This window comes from Malaya genurostris, chromosome 3 (assembly GCF_030247185.1).
Source record: "Malaya genurostris strain Urasoe2022 chromosome 3, Malgen_1.1, whole genome shotgun sequence".
Lineage (NCBI taxonomy): Eukaryota > Metazoa > Arthropoda > Insecta > Diptera > Culicidae > Malaya > Malaya genurostris.
This window is the reverse complement of record NC_080572.1, coordinates 293,968,515-293,991,833: the sequence shown is the minus strand read 5'-3', so window position 1 is coordinate 293,991,833 and position 23,319 is coordinate 293,968,515. Positions and strand designations below refer to the sequence as shown.

Here is a 23,319-nt window from a genome sequence, read left to right as displayed (position 1 = left end):
AAATACTACAATTTAAAAAAAGTTTAGAAAACAGTTTTGAAGATTTCTGTTGCATAATACTACTACATTAATACACTACATTTGAATGTAAGTTAGTGAAAGTCTATTCAATCATATGTGAGAAAGTGAAGTGAGCTCCATTTTATCATATTTGATTATTATTGCGGTACTTCCGGAACCGAAAGCTGGATGCCGACATAGTGACATTCGGTTCATTCAACCATACACTATCATGAACTACAAATTGTTTACGGTTCTCTATGACGATTTGAATTTAAAAAAAAATGTACTGGTAGTCGAACTTGGATAAAATTCAGCAAATCATTTATAGGACATTTGTATGGCACCGTGAGACCTTTTATTTGAATCTAAGTTTGTGAAAATCGATTCAGCCATCTCCGAGAAAAGTGACAATATTTGTCACACACACACACACACACACACACACACACACACACACACACACACACACACACACACACACACACACACACACACACACACACACACACACACACACACACACACACACACACACACACACACACACACACACACACACACACACACACACACACACACACACACACACACACACACACACACACACACACACACACACACACACACACACACACACACACACACACACACACACACACACACACACACACACACACACACACACACACACACACACACACACACACACACACAGGCACACAAAAGTTCAATTGATTGCCACAACTTCTTTTTGGACAAAACTTTCGTAGAAGCTATAGATTTCGAGTTATAATTGTTTAAAAATAATGTGGCCTAAAACACTAGTCTTGAGTGAAAAAAATCTCCGGACCAGTGGAAAATAATTTATTTGCCATATCGATCACATATGCAAAGATTCATGCAAATCGAAGGGGGTTGTGCCAACAGCCAGCTGACTCGGCATGGAATTGCTCAAAAGATTTTGAGGTGTAGTCAATGGTTGCGATAAATGAGTCAGAAACTAATCGAGGAGTCGATTTAAACTAACTAAGGTCTTACTGTACATTAATGTACAGTAAGGTATTTTGGATTGTTTAAAGTTTCTGTTACATATTTTACTAGAAGCAAGAAAACTTGAGGTTATGGTTATCTGAAAATGGTAATAATAATAAAAATAAACGGGTTAGGTTCAAGTTAAAACTGTGAATACTGAAGAGTATTATACATTCATAATTAGTTAATTTGTTAAGGATAGATTTGTAACATCAGAAAAATATGTTTGGAGCTACCAGAAGAGTAAAATATTTAAGTTAACTATCTGAACAATGAAAATAAGTACGCTTTTTTATAATAGCATAAAAAGTTCAATTATGTACTTCAATGGTTTAGAAAGCAATTTACAATGAAAATGTAATAAAACTATCGTTAATGAGTAAGGAGCAGTGGCAACCCACAAAAAAACATATTAGGCCTAAACAAAACCTGTACCTTATACGTGCTAATCAGAACCAAAACAATCTGCAATGATTCCTTTTCGCATTCTTTTTTTCTTTCAATGACCTCTTTTGCACAAATATAATGCGCTATTTCTATCCACCAAGTTTAACCAGTGAAACACAACGACTAACAGTTTTCCCCCTTTCGATTTTTCTCTTCTTTCCGAATCTTTCGTTGCAGGTTTTCCCGCCGCCGCATACGCTGCGTACGCAGCCGGCCGTGGCTTCTCCGGCTATCCGAGCTTCGGACTACCGTACCCCACAGGTAACCTAAATCTGGCCACACTACACGCCCACCTGGCGGCGGCGGCGAGCGTCAGCGGTGCTGCAGCAGCCGCCGCTGCCTCAACCGGTGGACATCACCATCACCATCACACTAACAGCAACAATAGCTCGGCAGTAGCCGCCGCTGCCGCTGCAGCCTCATCCCATCACCATCACCATCAGCATCCATCGACGGCGGCAGCCGCGGCGGCTGCTGCAGCTGCCGCCGCTCTACACCACCACCACCACCATCCCCTACTGTCCACCTGTCATCCCCTGCACCACCACCACCATCATCATCATCCGTTCGAACATTTGGGCCTATTCTCGCACCACCATGCCCCCGGGGGTCACTCGACGATGCATTTGTGAACTTGTGAGAGGAAGTCTCGCGCTTCCGACCGGAAAGAGTTGGAACGCGATGGTTCCGATCCGAAGGGAAGCGGCACGGTCGATGAGCGCAAGAAATGATCCCAACTGTTGGCGGTGACTGGTGGAAAGCTCAATCCACCCGCAACCGCCGCCGCCGCCGGCAGTGGTAACTTTTGCTGCTGTGGTGATTCGGATTGTTGCAACTGTTTTGTTTGTTGTGATGACTGTTGTTGTCGTCCCCCGTGAGTTGGGGGAAAGGTTTTTGCTTTAGTAGCATCGAATCGAATTACTTCCGTCAATGAACGCCAATTATATGGAGCATTTTTTTTTCTTTTCGTTTCGTTTCTAATTAGAGTAAGGATTTAGAATTAACGTGCCAATTTCGCCATTTTTTAGCGGAAGCTTGATAAACCATAATGAAAGTAATTTCCGCGAGCGTCGCTTGGCTTGGGGCCGAGGCCAAATTCGATTAGGCAATGCCAACCAATTATTGTGCAATCGATCGATCGTTCGAGTGTGGAACCGTCGAGTGTCCGGTCGGTGGTCCGTGGCTCACGTGGCCACCGCTCATTTGACGATGGATGATTGCACAGCAGCACACGGCATCAATGTTAATTTTATGGCCCAGAAATGTGCCCGGCATTCGCAAAAGGGCATTGTGCGATGGATGATTAGCATCTCATTGACTCGGATTATCACGTGTACGTGAGGATGCGTGTAATCAGTCCCAAATGACATTAGTAGGCAGTAAGTAAAGGCAGGTGTCCATTATTTCGCGTGTCAACTTTAATCGATATAGATGGGACTGCGATAATGAGAAACCACCGCCTGCCAGTAGAAGTAATCAGATGTATCCAGTATTAAACACATGCACTAGTCCGAAGAATTTAATCCGTAATCAAACCGTTCTATCTATCGTAGAGTAGTCATTCACTGTAAACGATTGTTTTAGGTATTCGCGACACGCGTGTAGGTTCATGTATGCTAGAATTTGACGCCAGAATCTTAATCTACTTAGCTATTCCAGCCGGTTGGTGTTTACCGGATTACTTAATCTAGCTGAAAATTGAATAATTATATTAGAGCGATATCCGGAGCAGCCGTGCATTGCCGCTGCCGTAGAATATTCTCCCAGTTAAACACTGTTAGCGCGTTAGCAGCCCGCAAATTCCTGTGAGCAATTTATTACAAACAACCGTCCGGCTGAGGTAACGCCGCAAGAAGTCATAATTATAGGGAAACACGTATGTACAATGGGCGGAATGCGGGAAAAGCCGTGCGAACGATGATGGTTTTGAAATTCGATTAAATTCCCTCAGTTCTGATGGGGGGAAACATAAGCCTTTCGCAAACAGTTCTAGATAAACATTTTTAGTCACACCTTAATAATAGTGCGGTACAATCGTATAATCCAATGATTTCACACGTGTCAAACAATAACAATCGGAGGAGGATTACAAGCAGTTTGTAGCCTCATTATCGTCAGGATAATCATCATCATCATCATCGTCATCCCATTCGACCATCCACGGAACAGCCCAGCACTGAAAACACGCACGAATCGCGAAACACGCGCCTGCAGGATTGTCCACCAACCAACCAACCATCCAACCAACTAAGCCTCGAACCATTCTCGAACGTTCAGCAATTCCTGGTCTGGTTTAGCAGCCTGCGAATGAAGATGCAAATATCGTAATTAAAATAGTTCCAATATAATCTTATTACCGAACTTAATAACATCTGTGGGCCGGCAATTGAGTATGGGCGAACAATATGGGCGTGCTTTCGCCGGTCCGCCGGAGCCTTTCGGTGCGGCAAAACGGTGCGGTAGAGGAGATAATAGGATCTTGTAATTATCGCAATCTTGAATCTGTTACCCCTGTTGCCCATCATCATCATCCCTTGACTCGGAACCGGACTCGGAATAACAACAATGTGAATGGAAATTCACTGCGGCAACCGCCGGAAGCGCTTTCAGCACAAGCCAACGCAGTCGGTAAGCAGTTGTAAAACTTTCCCCCACAGCCGAACGGATCTGCGCTAGTAAGTGTACTTAAATTCGCGGTCAATCGTCGACTTACCCCGCAGATAGTGTGCGGTCCAATAATGTCGGGAGTATTCCGGTTGATTTGCTACTTGGACGAGTGTTACTCAAGGCGCGTAATCCTTTGTTGGTTATATAAATTCAGTTGGCAGTCGATTGAAACGTATGTAATTTGCCATCTGTTCGCTAATCGTAGCATGCGATGAGTTGATTGCCATCGTTCGTAGAACTGTTTGACGTTTAACGGACACGCACGCAACAGCCCACATTATCGAAATGACGGAATGAGTATTGAATTCTTTACTCGACAACTCGATCTTTCAGTGCTAGAATTTTCGCCTGAGTTGGGTGCTCGATCAATTCGATTGACAGTGACAGTATAAATGTCATTGAGTTTTCGCTCATTTTACGAATGTGTTAGTGTAAAAGTTAGGTGACTGACGTCATTTTATTACACACGAGTGATCACGGATATACAGAAATATAGTAAATAACCAGTTCTTTTCGAATTCCACCATAAATTGTTTGAATTCGCTGTAAATCAACCAAAAAGTCCTTAGTCAGCATCATCCCCCAAGTAGCAAATGTAACTGATTGAAATTTCAAGAGTTGTTTTGTAATTGTTTTTTATGTTATATATGTTCAAAAAGATTTTTAAATATATTAAAATCAGTTATCACTATAGAACAATTTTAAGTATATCTAAAACAATTGTGCAGCAAATCACCAACTTGCCCACGTTGGACTAGTAGTTATAGAAGCTCGCCAAAATTTGCACATCGTCATGTAAAAACGAAGTAACTAAAACAATTGTTCAACTTATCAGAAATTTTCCAAATGGCTGTCATAATTGTACCGGACTCAATATACGCCGAACAGGCTGTATATCTATTGTGAAGAAAAAAATAGTGGAATTATGCTCTCCGCAAGGCTAAAACTGATAAGCCGAATTGAAAACCTCGCAGTAAAAACTTTTTTGTTGCCGAGTCCGCATTGTCTTGACTACCTCATGAAATTTTAGATCAGTGTGTGCAGTTTTCTTCATTTTTAGAAAAAATATTCGAAACTTGCAAATAAGTTGTACCAGGTTTATCTGCTTGAAATGAACGTAAAACTTGCCGACATGAGAATATTATCATAAAAGTTTCAGAAATACATCATTACATACGTAATGAAAACAAAAATCGTATTCGGTCATCTCGCGAAAAAATGAACAGACCTGATATCACTTTTCAAAGATATTGAACGAAATGTTAAGTTCATCATAGTTACTCTCATAGTTATATATTACCGCTTGAGCAACTTGTTTTTGCAACTAAAGCACATGGGCTCACCAAAATAATACCTACACACTAAGAAAAATTTACATCTTTATAGATGCACATAAATGGAGCGTCGCGATTCACTTACATTCACAACTCAAAGCATGTAAAAATGAGTCATATCAGTAACTTCACGTAATGTAGCTTAAGTTTACATCGATACAGACGCAAAGTTTATTTTTACATGTTAGGAGATGTATTATTGTGTCATCGTCGAAGAAATTACGGCATGCTTGAATTTACGTCAAGCGTAAATTTCATTTTTTCTAAGAGTGTACAGTGCGTATCAGAAATGTCGGGTTCACTAAGATGAATGACTAAACTGTATTGTTGTTTAAGTCAACTAGTTTGATAAAACTAAAAACAAAAATTTCTCTTCTCAATATTTACATGTTTATATTTCTATTTATTTAGGTAAAATAAATTATTACGTTGGGTGAAATTTGCTTAGTCTCGGCAATCTCAAATTTGACAAACGTCAGTTATTACCGAAAATGCCAACATAAAGTTTACTGAATATTCGGCAAAAGCAACAGTAAATTTCTGAGCCTTCAGCAAATAAAAGTAAACAAAGACACACATGTGTCTTCGAAAATAAAGTAAAATAAGCTAAGGGCATGTTCAGAAATGTTCCAATTCCAGATGCATAATTTATGTCAGTTTCAAAATTTAAATCTGGAAGTTATAACTAGAAAAACTGGCAGCCCCAGCAGCGTTTTACTCGTGTTTCAAAAATCCAAAAATTAAAACGGCAGCGTGTTCCAGTTTTAAATTTGACATTAGAACTGTTCAAATAAATAAAACTAGAAAGTTTGTTCCAGTTTCATTTATATTATAGACCACCCATATGAATCTTACAGCTGCTGAATTTGCTCTAAGGTGTTCAATTCTACAAATAGTTCATATGAACGGGGGTTGTTAATTTTTTTTCAAAATATTCGTAACATTGATTTTATGGCAGAGCGTCGAAAATCTGCAACTTGAATCCCGAGCTTCAGCACTCAAGCGAATGATTGTATGTAGCTTCTCTGCCACCAAAAAACGGTTATATTCTAACTTTCATTCAACTGCTATAAAAGGTATCAACAGCAGAGCTGCTAAATGTCTCTATCAACTAGCAACTTTGCACGACGAAGATTGGAAAGCTTATGTCACTGGACTGCTGCCAACCAGGCTCTACCAATCATCATATATTGAGTGTCTGAGAGCCGATCTGTCATAACCAGAGATGCCATTTATACAGATTTATCTGTATTATACAGATTTTTATATGCTCATACAGATTTAATACAGAGTACAGATTTTACACAGATTTCCTCAATTCAATACAGATTTATACAGATCTCACAAAAAGTAAGAAAGAAAAAATTAAACTTTTCTGTCTGAGCTATGTTTTACTATTTGATTCCAGTGATGAGATAAAAGTATTTCAATCAAGGAACAAATTACAAATTAATATGGAAATCAGTTGTGAAATCCATTTATATTATAATTTGAAACCAATTTGAACTGATATTCAAGGAAGTATCATGGTATCATGAAATTTTACTGTCAAATTGAGAGTTGTATGACCCGACTTGACGTTGCATATTGGGCGTTGAAATTTCATGTCAAATTATGAAGCCAACAATTTCAAACTAGATAAATATCTGGAAATACAATTAAATTGTTGTGGATAAATAAATAAAAAATAAGACTATGAAATTTTGTCGTTGAATATTCTTATGAGCGCAGCAATGACTGATTGAATCTACCATCCTACAACCACAATCTATTGGAATAACATTTATTGGCATCATTTTGTGTAAGAATTTCATTTTATTAGTGAATACAGATCAATACAGATTTTTCATACAAAGCAATACAGATTTTCCATAAAAATATCTGGCATCTCTGGTCATAACTTAAATTGTCTTGATATTACACTCACCAGGACGCTCATTGATTGCCGATGAGATTGATATTATTTTCATTTCTCCTGTCACTGCTTGGTTACGATAGGACAAAATATTAATCAAGCAAGCGATAACTTCAAAAAAATGTCAATTCAAATGTAATAGCAAATCTCAATATTTACAAAAAAAACCCTACGAATCAGAAGGGCTCTCACGGTTTGAGATTTGTAATGTAGATATTGTGGTCGGAACTCAGCAGTACAAACAGTTTATTATCATTGTTACCAATTTCAGGGAGGACCGTGGATGTACGACAGCAAAAGATCGTCACTGACATGTCTGTAATTTGTCTGTTGTTTTACTTTACCGAGCTCGAGAATTGGTTTTAAAAGTGCAAAAAAATGGAAAAATTCTCAAATTTGGGTTTCACACTACGGTTTTTTGATTTAAATTGCGAAAAAAGATAATTTGATATGATATAGTAACTATTGCTGCTTAAAACTACAAATGACAAACGGTAAATTCATTTTGAAAAATCAGTTTTTAATTAACGAGCTTTAGATAAAGTTAATAAAAAAATTAAAATAATTGGTATTTTTTGGGCAACACTGCTTTTGACAGATCACGCGTGAATCGTGTCTTGTTCAACTTGTTCAGTTTGGTATATAATTCAATCATGAATGAGCGCTGTGGGAGCTATACCTCTTAAAAATCATCCCTTATTAGTTATTTTAACAACGATTTTGTGTGGTAAATTCATTCTACTTTGATTTGTTTCAAAATAACTTCCTAGGTCACTTTTGATACTACTTTTATTTCGATTTTTATACGGTCCAACATTCTTTCACACAAGACACTCAACCCTTCGCATAGCTTCCAAATCAAAACTTCTTTCGATTTAATTGGAATGTTTGAAAAAACTTTGATTGTCTGTAAAAGCGACCCAGACGAACACTTAATGTTTTTAAATGCATGACCACATTCCTAATTTAAATCTTATCGATGAGATTCCTATTTTGAATCAAGTTCGTTATAAATAAACGCAACAGAAATCGATACCACTTCGAAGTAAACCCTTTCCGACCTCCATTCATCCAACCATTATCGGTTCGCACCGTCACCGGATTCCGTATTCCGCCCAAACGAAGGCCGTAAGCGCCACACTCCAGCCATAGAGCAGTTAACCGAAAATAGCCTAAGATATGAAAAACACACTTAACCGGCATTTAGTCGACGTAGGATCGCAGGTTCAGAGCCCCGACGCAATAAATCTTACTGCCAAGGGGGGTGTGGGGGGGACAACGACAGTTAAGTAAAGCATAATAAGGTAGAATGTTTTCCGATAGGTGAATAAATAAATATTAACCTGACGCGCGATGGGTCATCAAACAATCTCGAACGGGTGGAGCGGGAGGCAGAAGGACAACCGTCAATGTTAGAACTTATTGTTACCGAGCCATATTCTGGATGTTCTCACTTTTGTGTTTATTCTAATTGGTGAGGCCGGATATTTTCGACCGAAATAATCGACGGACGTCGTCGAGGGGTGGTTTGATGAAAAAATCGATATTTTCGGTTTCCAGCAATAAAAAAAAATAATACTAAATCAGGACTGAGCCCAACGAGTGCAAGAATGGGGTGGTTGAGGAAATCAGGGACCTGTAAATAATTTGTGATACCGGGATAATTTGGGGAGCTTCTTGCTGGTTGAAACTTTTTCCCTGTCAGGGATCTTTCGGAATGATACCGAATGCCACGAAAGAGAGAGATTGTCGGCAGATCCGACAATCCTGGGAAAAGTTATTTAGTCGAGTTTATATTTTTCTGCTCGTTCGGTTAGTCTATGTGTGTGGGTGTGGGTGTGTGATAATCATTTTTGGCCAGCTTTGGTCGCAATGATTTTGCATTCCTGTGGACAAAAGCTGATGCTGTTTTCACCTAGGATTGACACGGCATATCACTTCGATGGCCATAAACTGGAGCTTCGGGATCGTTCCCACACACAGAAATTCCGATCCGATAGATCAGCAGCAGCAGCCTCGTCAAAATCGTACGTGTCATATGTCGGAACGTTTATATTTTCGGAAGACAAATATTTACATACTTTATAAAACGATTATAATGTGTGTGTTTGTGAAGGGGGGGCGGTGGTGAATGGGGACTTCTGATGTTACCGGAGAATGACGAGGGATGATTTACCGACGATGAATGTTCAAATAGAAGCCTTTCCGTGTCGTGACAGTATCGTGACGATGCGTAAGAAAAGGTCAGTCCAGTTTGTGAGTGGGTGTGTACAGGAGTTGAGAGGCGGTTGACTGATATTAAAACAAAAACAAACTAAATTAATTTTCACATGGAACCTCCATACACGAACCACCGGTGCTTCATGGTCTGGTGCAAAAGTGGAAAACCACATCGAGTGGATTGTTGGAAAAAGGATGCACTCTCCTACCGACAGCGAGTGTTATTAATACTCAAACAGAGCAAACTTCACGGTCGGACAGCTTGTCATTATTCGCTGGCAAACAGTGGAGGAGCTATTTCAGTTGAGTTAGTTTTTGAAACTCTATCAATAAAGCTTATGCTAAATTATTAACAGCGAATAAGAGTGTTTTGTTTCGCTACTTATGCATCCAATTCCAGTTCATCTCAAGGACGATTGAAGGTTCTTTGCCAACTTTCTTATTTTTTTCAATTTTATGGAAAATAAACTGTAATACTTTAGTTTCCATTCACGATCGACTATAGTAAATTTTTGTTTTCTCATATGGAGAAACCTGACTTTTTAATCGAAACCCGGGGCTCCCAAAGTCCCAAATACCATTCGAATCAGTTTGTCGAGATCGCAAAATGTGTGTGTGTTTGTTACTTTGTTAGGAACTCATTTTTCTCGCAGATAGCAACGAACTAGGACACAACAGAAAGGTCTTGTGATCGTATACAAAATGCCTGAATTTTATTCGGCTCCAATTTCTGATTCCGCAATTACACTAACATTTCTCGGAGATGACTGGTCCGATTAAACTCCACTTTTATTTCTCAACCATGTGTACTCACTCCATCGTCAATATTGTCATTTCCGGTCAAAATAATGCAAATAGTCATCGTGACTGTTTTGTAGAAATATTATAAGAAACAGAAACTCTATTTTCCAAGTTTTTCCCTCACAATAAAGTTTAATGACATTCCCAATGTAGGACGTTTAAACGTTTTTCTTTGTGCTTAAATGATATAAATTCGTTTCTCAATGATTTCCGAATTTCCGACAGCTTACCATTATTTGAATTTATAACATAGCGTTTGGTAATGAAATCTTCGTTAATCTGTCAAAATCTATCTAGCAGTTCTGTAAACTCTAACGATTGCTTTATGTTTATTTTGATTATTCATTCAATCGAAATTGCTGTCAAAAAATGTTAATTAAATCCACTCACATTCCCGGAATATGTTTCTGATATTAAAAACGTTGGTGTTCACAAATTTCACGCTTTTCAAATGTAAAAAGTGGTCACCGCTTGACAGTTAATTGTCATTGATGATCTGATTCACAGAACTGTTCGATAATTGAAATATAATTATACACTTCATACTTTATTTTTACCGTACTCGGTGAAACAAAAATTTTTAAAGCAACATCTAATCAACTAATCGGTCTTTGAAAACTCGTATACTTTCTATAAAACCTAGGGATATTGCTCTTATATTTACCAAAAAAATTTCGTCAAAAAATAACCGAAATTAATCAAAAGGTGCTACGCTAAAGTTAATGAATTAAATCAAATGTCGTTTTTGCTTGAAAACAACTGAAACCAAACCAGCTTCAACCCCAAGTGGAAACTGAACAAATTGGCCCAAATGGCACGTTTTCCTAGTAGATTTGTACCGTACATGTGACAACAGTTTCGCACTCAGAACTGAGAGCGATTGAAGCAATATTGTGATAAAACCAGTTCGTGTTCCTACACGAATTACTTCAGTACAGTTATAGAAAAAATGGAAAATGAATTAGATGAGAGAATCCAGCAATTCAAAACCAACAAAACAACTCTAACATTTACAGCAGAGGTGGAAATAAGCAAATTTTTTTATTCACAGTAAATAAAAATAGTCAGTTTTATCTTTCCATATCACATATTCATTGTAGATATTATAATGAATTTTGAAACAAATTATTTTTGATAAGTTAAATTTTGGTTTTACTTAGAATTTAAAAATGTCTTCATCGTTATCAGTATCACTGTCTGATTCGGAATCAACATTTCAACAAAGTTAAGCTCGTTTTAATGCTACTCTGTGTTCATTAAACAGGTTTGAAGTTCTAATGGCTGTCACTCCGGTGATATAATGGTATAAGTGACGTAAACGTCAAAGCTGATTATCACTCAATTTCATCGGATATGGATTATCCGACATCAATAATTTTGGCCTCGTTGGGTGAGTTTTTTTCGTCGGACGCGTCGAAATTCTATGCATCGTTATGCATTGGAAATTTATTCCGCTTCAATAAAAACTGCTAATAATATTAACACACATACTGCGATGAATAATAATTATAATACGAAAATCATGTCCAATCTTTGTGCGTACTATGCAGCTGAATAATATTACCCGATTTAGCTTGAATATCATACACAGAAGTAACAGGAGTGCAGGATTTTGCTACGCCAATTCAAACGCACCATTCAAACTTTGAATCCATTTCCATTTTAGAGGTATAGACCACGAAATTTTTGATTTTTTACATTGATTCAAATGAGCGACAACAGCAAAAATGTTTGCTGCGGCATAATACACATACTCAAGTTAACATGAATAAACATGAATGAAACATTTATTCTTAAATCTTTCTTTCAAAAAATCCCTGTGTGTGATACTGTATGAAACATAGCAGATTTCAAATAGTGATTGAGCGTTATGTGAATAGCTTATAAGTGCAACTTATCGTCGAAATCCTTCAATGAATATGAAAACCGAATTAATATTTTATGTGCCGGACTAGAACATTCCAGAGCAGAAAAGGTTTAAAATCATTTTTAGTGCAACAACCAACAATCTTAGCCAGTACTTTCAGAGCAAATGTGTTGATTTTTGCATGGAAACTTTCTACGTGCTCCCTCAGCTGCGGGATTCATTTCACATTTTGAATGTTATGTATTTTATCTAACAGATTCAAAACCGTTTGCTGTATTAATAAAACGTATGCGCTTGCAACACATTATTTACCCTACAAGTTGTTTGAGAACTAGATGACTTTTAAATACTGGATATTGATGACAAGCCTTTCATTTTATTAAAACTGCATAGAAATTAAATATTTTTATCTTGACGAATCAAATTCATATTATCGAATTATCGATGTCTATTAAAATATTTTTCGGAATGGAAATTCATTCAAGTGTAAAAAATTACACCAATTTTTCAAGAAGTAAATATAAAAAGCTTTAGAATGATTGAATAGTTGCAGATACTTTTTCCCGGTTTTGAAAACCCAATTATAAACAATTGTGCCGTACGCCAAGGAAAGTAATTAAACAAGTTTCAGAAAACACAACTGCAAAAATTGTAGGGTTTAATATTCTTACAAAATTGTATAAATGTTATTAAACTGAAGCACTCGTACCTCGTTCTTGGGTAAATGCACCGAGAGCGAACGAAGCGTTGTACATTCATTTCCGCCGCGGTACATAAATGCACGAACGAGTTTTTGTGAGAGCAGCTAAGGCTCTTCACCTGAGCATGGTTGTCTTCTGAGAATGAGAACAAATTTGTTTCAGCCCAATATAAAGAGTACATAGGGTCTACTGCTACTCTGTGTAATATACAATTCCCACAATTTAAAAAAATAATCTCAATTTGAAGCTTAATTTAATAAATTAATTTTTAATTCACGGTGTTCGGTTTTTTGATTCACAATCAGAAATCTTGATTCACATTTTCGTGCGCAAAATGGGCTTATCTCATCCTCTGATTTATAGTAAATCCTGTTAAAACAAATCGTAACGACATACATTTTGAGCCATTTGAAGTTAAATAATTTAAATTTATTGTCAATAAATTAAATTTATTGTTTTTACTTTTCATAACTTTTCATCTTAGACTGGTCAATGCAGAGCAGTTCAAATTGAAATTTTTATTTTGTTAATATTTTGTGGCTCGTTAAAAAGTTCAAAATGTTTGTACGTGGCGTTTTTGGATCTTTCTACTCATAAGGTTTCCGACCCCTAGGAAGATTTAAACACATTTTTGTATCAAAATCATGTCGTTTTACTGTGTATCTCCAAACGACACTACTTTAGTGAGGATATTCATGCGATCATTCTGCTTTATCAATTGACCAACAATGAAAGATTTTTTTGAAGGCTGATAAAATTTTGCAAAATAAATAGAGTACGTTGACAACGAGTGCTTTAAAAAAATCATTCAAACGAGAATGAATGAAAATCGGTCATACAAATTAGTAATTAATCGAATCGTTCCTTTTCAGGTTTCGATTCGACATTCACATTTATACTCAAGTTTCTCTTTTATCGAATGCGAACTGCCGGAACCTATTGTTGAACTTCTTCCCCCCAAACTTTACCCTGTCTCAACACAGAAAGAAATAATGAAATTTACACGACATTTAAATAAATATTATTATGAAATAGACATCAGCTGAATCGAAAATGTCAACAAAACTGTATATTAAAAAAAACGCTTAGTTTTTCTTTCAAATTATGTTGAAAAATGAAGAACCGTTAAGCAACTTTTCATTCAATTGCCTGGTCCAAATATGTGCCTGAAAATTGATGAAAATTCACAAAATTTTTCTATCTGTCCATGGTCACTTTCTTCGTCGCAGAACGTCAATTTGCCTTGAACGGTATCTCGCTGACTATTGTCTTTCGCGTCTTCTTGAGGTTCCGCCGGACGATGGCGCAATCATTTTTTCTATTGAGCAGAGCTCTGTCGTGTTGAAAGGGTGCAGTCTAGATGGACCTCCATCCGCGCAATACAAAATTTTTCCGTATGGGTAAGATGCCAAATCTTACCAAAACTGAAGAAAAACAGTTTTACTGTAGTTGGGTAGAGGATGTCACTATTCAAGTCACACAAACGACCAACCGCATGGGATATTTATTTGTGAACTTAGACAGCTTGATCCGTTTGAATATCACTGACACTTTTCCTCTTCCAGCTACCGTATAACATTCATGTCTGTTTGAAATATGTCTTGACGATGGTTCGGCTTCCGTGGTAGAACTCTGGCCGGCTTGTCACTACAATGGGGTCTTTTTCACGCGGTTTTTTATTGCGTTTTTTTGACGAGGCTTTTTTACGCGGTTTCCGAAGTTATGCGTTTTTTTAAAGTGGATTTTCGAAGTTACGCAGTTTTCATATTTTGTCTTAGAAACGTCGAGATCTGGTGTAATCTCCTCAGACATTTGGCTTCAAAATTTTTCTTTCCATTTTTCGATTTTTTTCCGAAGTTACGCGGTCTAAAATTCTCTAAGGTTCGATGACGAATTTTTCAAAAAAAAAAATTTATGTTTTGAAATTTCACTAGATATGACCGTTTTTTGCATTCACTGATCGCTTTTTTTTTCGATGTTTCGGTGACCCCCCGTTTCGACTTTCACCAGATCCGACCATCCTGGTAGTCGACAGGTGTTCCTCGAATACTTTCATTACGTTAGTGACACTTGATTTGTCACCATTCAAGCTTTTCACCAAACCATTTAGCCAACGAGTAGATCGGATTTTCGCAATGCGCGAGCAAAATTTTGACGCATTGTTCTACTTGCTAAAATTTTCACAACTTAAAGGAAAAATATTAAAATCAGTTAGGTGTTGTGTCTTCTTTTATTAACTGTGAAAAAATTGCAATAACGCCAAAAATTGCAATGGTGGATTTCAGGTGGGTATTTATCTTCAAAATCCAGTTTTCGCACACTAAATGTCATATTAAATTTATTTCGCGTGTGCGTAGGTATAGTTTCATCGAAAGACAACACGTCGTTTAAGATTTAAGAACTTTTATCAGGAGAATAAAAAGAAGAAAGGAATTTCATACCTAAAAAAAGAAAGTTTGAACAATTGTCTTGAGAGTTACACAGTCTAAATTGAACTATTTATCCAAGCTTCTATTGGTTCAGGTCATTCCGCCGAAGGCTTTATTTTGCCGCAGATGGTTTCAATAGACGCGATTGATTTTATTGAATTTTCATAAATAAATTTAAAAAACATCTAATTAGGTTTGTTTGTTTTGTCAAGTTTACCCAAACGTCGATGTCGAAACCTTTACTAAATCTGGCTTAACAGTTACACTCGTTTCATAGCATAGTCTTTAAGGTCTGGGGACAGTACGATTAATACGTAAGTTTCCGAATAATTTCCCGCTTCGAATTTCTTTGAAACGGTGCATAGGTAAAATTTCGATTCTGGAAATGACCAGAACGAGTCATGATTTTGGAAAAATAGTATATTTTCAGGTTATGATAATACGGGGGCGGCCTGTTTGGCATAAGGTCATTTGGCATAATACCGTTTGGCATAACGCTGTTTGGCATAATGGTTATTTGGCATAACAGTTATTTGGCATAATGGTCTGTTGGCATAATGGTCATTTGGCATAATGCCATTTGGCATAATAACAATTGGATTTGCAATATTTTAATCTAATGAAAATTTTCGTATGTGTTTCGATCGATTGATGTTGTGCAAGGACTCACTTAGTGCCAGCACAATATTCTGTTCGTCATAGATGATCCAGGTCGAGACGGCCGAAGGCCGCGAGTGCGCCGGCGACCCGCCGTCGGAAGCGCCGGCCACTGCGGGGGGGCAGCGCCCCCGCAGAAATCACCTCTGTCTAGTTGCGGGCGTTTGCCCGGATTACCCAAAGCTAGGAGCTATCCCTCAGTTAAGTCCGAACGAGCGGCAGCGAGGTCGGACACCAGGTCATTAAAAACGATGCGGCGTAGCCGCATTAGACCTTTCAAAATTGCACTAAATTAGAACAATTTCTATTAAGCAGCATGTTCATCTGTTATGCCAAATGACTGTTATGCCAAATGACCATTATGCCAAATGACCGTTATGCCAAATAACTATTATGCCAAACGGCGTTATGCCAAACGGTATTATGCCAAACGACTTTATGCCAAACGTGGTAGCCCCGATAATACACCATGATTAAAACTTCCCGGATCATGATCCATTTGGACTGATTTCGCTGAAATTTGTGCACTTTTCATTGATGGGCATAATTTCAGGAGTATTTCTGATACGATGGTGATTTTTGCAACATAAATCCAGGCGTTCTGTTTTAAAAAATGAATATTTCGATCGTCCCACAACCAAAGGTCCGAATGGCAAATCCCAGTTTCTATTTATTTACTTTTTCTTTCGCAAAATACCTGGTAGATTTGATATTTGAAGCTTAACTCTTGGCATAAATTCCAAGTCAAAACCATAAACTTTCGATTGATATTGAAAACTTTGAAGAAATTTCAATAACAGCTTCGTAATAATCGAAAGAGAAAGTAACCAAAGCTCCCACTCTCATTTGCAGTTAGGCTTTTTTGTTGTGAGATTATCGGTTTCAAATATGAATTAAATGAAATGATGTGATGAACGTATTTTTTTCCGCAAGTTTATCTAACGTCTCAAATGCTAGGGGAAGGTGCTCGATTGCCGGCACGTTCTTATTGTGCCGAATACCGAAGCAAATAGACGCTTCTACTTTTTGCTGCGTCCAAAACAAATTTTAATTGCGTGAAAATCAACACAAAAGTTCTTTGTGATTTTTTTTATAGTATCATGAATTAAAGAGTATCAATCGAAGAAATGAGTGGATTGAATGTTTGTGAGGTGAAATTTAACTGTTTCGTGATTTAATACCGGATGCCATCAAAATTTTCGTAACCAAAGATTTGTTTTGTCATTTTCAAAATGTCTACCGATTTCGGTTATCGGCATCCTATTGTTTTTTCGACAAATCGTGAAAAATTGTTTGTGATATGAAAGCTGCTGTCGAGACAAAGAAAGCCAAAGTTTTGACCAAACATCTAGCTGCTCATACAGCGGATGCTCCGGCTAAGAAAAAAAACGTGGAAGACCGGCCAAATCAACACCAAAGGCGCCACCATCCAAACCATCGACCAAAAAAGCCAAGGCGAAGTCACCATCAGTCAATGGAGACTTTTGTCCAAAACGCCTCCGAAAAGAATAAACTTATACTTATACTTTTCCGAAATTTCTTGGAGTGTCGGTAACCGAACACTCTCCCCTATATACAGAATAAGTGCACCATTGAAATATTCCCAACAAACTGAGCATGTAAATCTGCAAATGTTCAATCAGTCATAGATTAGTATAGATGCACCGTTACAATTCTGGAATTGAATCATTTTATATGTATGAATATCGATATACGATATTGAAAGAAACGTGTCTGCCGATTATGTCTGTGACATTGCCCACCCGCCTTTTTCAATATGCAATAAAGATCTTTATGTTGAGTACATTACATTGTTACTTTATTAGTATGGTTCCGAGATAAATCAGTTTTTTTAGTACAAACATCAGAGGACTCTAGCTCTATGGGAGAACACATTCCAGAAGGAAACCGGATTAAGTTGCGTGAACACGTGCATGATACTTTGTACGCACCGGTCGCAGTTCGCACTGTCTACTGGCTGGTCTTAAATAATAAATTTCGCACTGATTTTTTGTTTGTTGTAGCAACTCACGATCTCTCGACTAAAGCTTTCGCTTTCTGAGCTTAAGAACGAATCGAGTTTTGACTCTCTTGACTGGAGTGAAATGTATTCAACTAACAGACTCAACAGATTGAGGTCGGAGTCAGACTAAGGTGGAAGTTATAAATTATTTTCAATGTATCGTTTTGCTTCTGCCTGATTTAACCTACGTTGTTCGTTTGCCGAAACTATTCTCGGATCCTACATTGACCGATGCCGCATCTGTTGGCCTGGCGTTGTCGTGAGGAAAAATTACGTTACTGTATATGGTGTCTTATTTCCGATGTTTTCCGTCAACGGATTTCGATTAAACAACGTTTCGATCCAATTTTCCGTCAAGTATGGGCAAATCAAAATGCGACCAAATCGTAAATCGTAGTGTAAGCTAAACCCAACATTTCTAGTTAGTGCGAGTTTGCTTTGTATTAGTTTTAGGAAATATCGGCAGTTGCGATCAAAATAAGTATTTATAAGAGAAGAACTGCTGAACATGATAACGAGAACGTGAATAGCATTCATGGTTTCGTAGAATTGTTCAACGATTTTTTTAATAATGATTGTGGTATCGAATATTTTCCGCGACCTGTTCGGCAGGAGGGTTTGGAACCATCGAAATTTCGTTATTTTATATACTCTGTAAATCGTTCATGCAGTTTATCATTATTTGCTCGCGGTAAAACCTGTACCTAAGCTTTTAAAAAGGGACAATAGTTGGTCAAACAGTTGAGAAAGAAATAACCCGAAAGCACTTTGGCCCAGCACGGGAACAGGCGACAACAATGCCAATGGTGTTATTGACCGAAAATCGTTTGAGAACCCGTTTTCGGTTGGTGTACCATAAACAACGTACCAAACAACTGCAGTGGCAGCCACCGAACACGCGCACGTAGACCTATTAAGTACACATGCTTGCCGAAGCACCGATTCGCCATTTTTCACAAGTGGTTATTGCGGGATCCATCCGATCGGACCACAGACCTGGAGGGGTAATAATCGCCACACGCGCTGTTGCTATTGTAGTTTAGCAGACGACACCGAACTACGGGTATCCTCGGTATGGTCCTCATCTCTTGATCCGCCGCAGCACTCTGCTTGCTTGCCACTAAAACGGAAGATGAGTAACGTGTGGCAATAGCTTCGGGGTTTTCCATCTCCTGCCAAAAAACTGCTATTCCCGCCGTGTTTGGTTGAACCACTTTACACTCGACTCAAAATGTTGGCCGACCCTCGTTTGCCCCCGGGGTCGAATGCCTTCCCGGTGATGGGCCTTCCATGTCTGGCTATAATAAAATTTTAAACGATGGTGTTTCTGACTACCGGACAGAGAGTAAACCCTTTTCGCCGATTGACCACCGTTTCCCGATTCGTGTACCGACTGGTCAGCAGCGTTCCGACGGTGCGCTGTGTACACAGTAATTGGCGGTCATGTTCTCCGTTCTCTTTATAAGCACCAGACCCCGGCGATATGATTTATTGTCTCACTGGTCGGTCGGTCGGTTCGTGGAACTCCGCTGATGACGATGACGACGACGACGACGAATTTCCTCGAGCCTGCAGGTATTGACCGGAAGTCCGACTGATGGTGAACTTTGACAACGACGACAACAACGACGACGACGAAGGGGAATGCGGATTTGCATTTTAATTAGACACTGTTAGCGTGCTTGTTTTTTAGTGCCCGCGGCATGGCCCCGAAGGCGCATACCGGCTTTCAAATGGGTGTCGGGCTTGTTCACACCGCGCGCGTTGTTCATTTTGCCGCCCAGCCTTCCACCCGCTCCACCGACCCGGGGAAGGTGTAAGTGCGAAGAAAGTGAAAAACCGCACGTGGTGGCACCGGGGAGTACTTTGCTGTTGTTACTGCCGCTAAGTGTTCTCCCGAGAGTGTTTGTTTTAATTTCGATCAGATAAACTAATTGAGTAATTACCTGCGGTGGTTGGTCATTTTGTACGGTTATTTCCGTTCGGCTGAGTTGTGCCGTGGTGGTGGTGGTGAAGTTCAGAGTTGTACTTTTCATGGTGAATGATAAAGTTTTGTTTAAAGAGGGACCTAGAATTGCTGGTAGCTTTTTACAATATTACATGAACACAATTCTCTGGCAAATCCATTATTTACGCATTTCAAAAGAAAAGAATAAAACCTAGTACGGAGTACGGAGTACGCACCATGGATCGAAAAAAATAATTCTATTATGCTTAGGGCCAATGAGAACAACGAGAACAGCATGTATAGAAAATTGAGCTCTGGAAGTGCGTGTTTATCTCATGTTTGGTAATGCATGTGGCAGTACGAAAAGATTCATTCTTTTGAAGGGGAATTGTTACGTTGAAAAATTGTTGGTTTAAAAAATTGTGTACCTGCGTAGCGTGCCCCGCATAAACTAGCCTATTCCGTCTTATGTCGTATTCGGTTAGGATACAAGAATTCCTCATAAATCGCTGGTCTCCTACGAAAAACAACGAACACTACCATGAAATTAAAGATAAAAAGAGGGAAGCATTAGAGCTGACTGTGTTTCACAGGAAAATATAACACTTAATTTTCGTCGTTCGGGTGCGAGAAACGCAAGCAAACGTGACGAGTTCCCCTTATTGCTTCCAAAAGATTGAGTAAAACTAATTTTTCAGTTATTCAAACTTCTCAAACGCTGATGAATATTTAATCATGAATTGCTGATCAGATTTCCGATGCTATGGAGAAAGAATTATGTTGTTGCGTTTAGTTTCAACTCGAGATAGTCACGATTAAGTTCTATTCATTCTTCCGCAGGACGAATTTCGAAAGGTAAAGTAAGGCGTGTTCACGTCCAAAGGAAAGTTCTTTTCACCAAAAGGGTTAAATCGACAGAAAAGTTCGGTTCTCGATTTATACCATAATTTTAACTAACTAGTCCCACATTTCAAACTATCGAGGAATTGCCGCTTTATGTGCCGTATCAAAATTATTCGAAATAATAGTACTAGATTTTATAGTTCACAACTGCTACAATTATATATGTGATACTCAACATGGGTTTATGCCAAAACGATCTACGTCCACAAATCTCGTTTCATATACGTCTTATATCATACGTTCATTGCAAGCACAACATCAATTAGACGCTATTTATACGGATTTCTCCGCAGCTTTCGACAAGATTAATCACCAGATAGCAGTTGCCAAGCTCGATAGGCTAGGATTCAGCGGATCATTCCTTAATTGGCTTGAATCATACCTGACGGGTCGCAGTATGTCAGTGAAAATAGGTGACTGTGTCACTTCATCATTCATCGCAAGCTCCGGAGTCCCCCAAGGAAGCCATCTGGGGCCGTTCATATTTCTTATATATCTCAACGATTTGAATTTTTCGTTGAAGTGCATGAAGCTATCTTTCGCCGATGATTTTAAGCTATTTCATCTCATCAAGAATCCTGATGACACCGGTTTCTTGCAGTCTCAATTAAATGTATTTCTGAATTGGTGCAACGTTAACAGGATGGTGCTAAATGCATCAAAATGTTCCATCATTTCTTTCTCTCGCAAAAGAGCAACGATCACGTATGATTATACTATTTCGCAAACCATCCTAAAACGGGAGTCAACAATCAAGGATTTAGGAGTGCTACTGGATTCTAAACTTAATTTCAAAGATCATGTAGAATATACAATCTCTAAAGCATCTAAGACGTTGGGACTCATTTTTCGCATTGCAAAAAATTTTGACAACATATATTGTTTGAAATCGTTATATAGCGCATTAGTTCGCTCGACCCTTGAGTACGCTGTAGTTGTTTGGGCACCGTATTATCAAACTGATAAGCTGCGAATTGAAGCTGTTCAGCGGAAATTTGTTCGTTTCGCTTTGCGCCGTCTGCCATGGAGAGATGCATCAAATCTTGCAAGCTACGAAAATCGATGTAGACTCATAAATCTCGATTTGCTATCTGTTCGCCGGGATACCATCAAAGGTTTTCGTTGCGGACCTAATCTAATCCCAGATTGACTGCGCTGATCTCCTACAACTGCTAAATTTTGACATCCATCGTCGTAATTTGCGATTCAATTCTTTTCTCCGAGTTCCTCGCGCTAGAACTAACTACGGTTTCAATAAACCAGTCTCCAGTATGTGTCGCTTATTCAACAGTTGTTTCAACGAGTTCGATCTTCATTTAACTCGAAATACTGTCAAAAACCTATTTATTGGGTTCTTTTCCAGCTAACTTTATTAGTTTTACTATTCGAATACCGTTTAAACATACATGACTAACGTTAGCGTTGAAGTTTTTGATTAGGATAGTGATAGCACATAATAATATAAGATGATTTCCACCTGTCAGATTAGGATTTGTCTGAAACCGTTAATATTTTATTTTCATTTAACCCCCATTCCGTCTCTCCATCATCTTCATTTGAAACTAACTAGATTCGCTCGCCTAAATTAACCTGGTCGTTATTTCCTCTTTTTCTGTCTTCCACCATCCATTTTGATCACTAATTAGATCTACATGTCGATTCTAACCTCGTCGTTTTTTTTTTATCTTCCACCATCTTTTTGATAACTAATTAGATCTACATGCTGATTTCAACCCCGTCGTTCGTTTTCGCTCGTTTAGCACATCCTCCACCAAACCTTGTTTTCAATTTACCCAACCACTTTTCTCCTCTCTCTCACCTTCTAAGTAAGAGTACTAATACTGCTATACTTGGTGTCATCAACTAGTTATAGTGTTATAAATTTAGTTTTAACTGTTAGTTTTAATTGTAGTGTTAGGCCTAAATGTATCTGTTGGGTCATTGTAATCTGTTGATACAAATGATGAGGAGGTTTTATGCCTGTTGGAGAGAGAGATTGATAAATTTCATCTCCACCGGGCTTTTCCCTGCTCCAAATAAATAAATAAACTTCCGTGTGTCAAGCGGGTATTTTTCTACAATTTGGCCTCTCTGCCGCATGGTTGGAGCTTGGCTGAATAACCTTATGTTCGAAAATACCAACTAAAACGTAAAAACCTAGACATATGTTGAGGGATGCTCCTTGTAGTGGTGAACGTTTCCACAATTGCAGTGAGATTTCTAAGTTAATCAATACTAAATTCTAAAATTCCAGTTCGAAAAACTTTAAACGAATCGAGTGTTTTACAAGTTCAACAATTGCAAACATTTAAGATTCGGTGAAAGGTTATAATTTCTCATCAATATTGAGCTTAAAAAAGCCGATTAACGAG

General features: G+C 38.3%; 1 protein-coding gene across 3 annotated transcripts in view; it reads left to right on the top strand.

Moving 5' to 3' along the window:
- The window catches only part of LOC131438776 (RNA-binding protein Musashi homolog Rbp6), a 1,824,137-nt gene that overhangs the window by 1,723,578 nt on the left and 77,240 nt on the right, over positions 1-23,319 (top strand). For 2 of the 3 annotated variants that reach the window (XM_058609031.1, XM_058609030.1), the window contains one exon: positions 1,660-1,743. The exons of the other annotated variant lie outside the window; for it this stretch is intronic. In XM_058609031.1, coding sequence (XP_058465014.1) covers positions 1,660-1,743 — 84 coding nt within the window. The remainder of the gene's footprint in view (positions 1-1,659; positions 1,744-23,319) is intronic. 3 annotated transcript variants of the gene reach the window in all.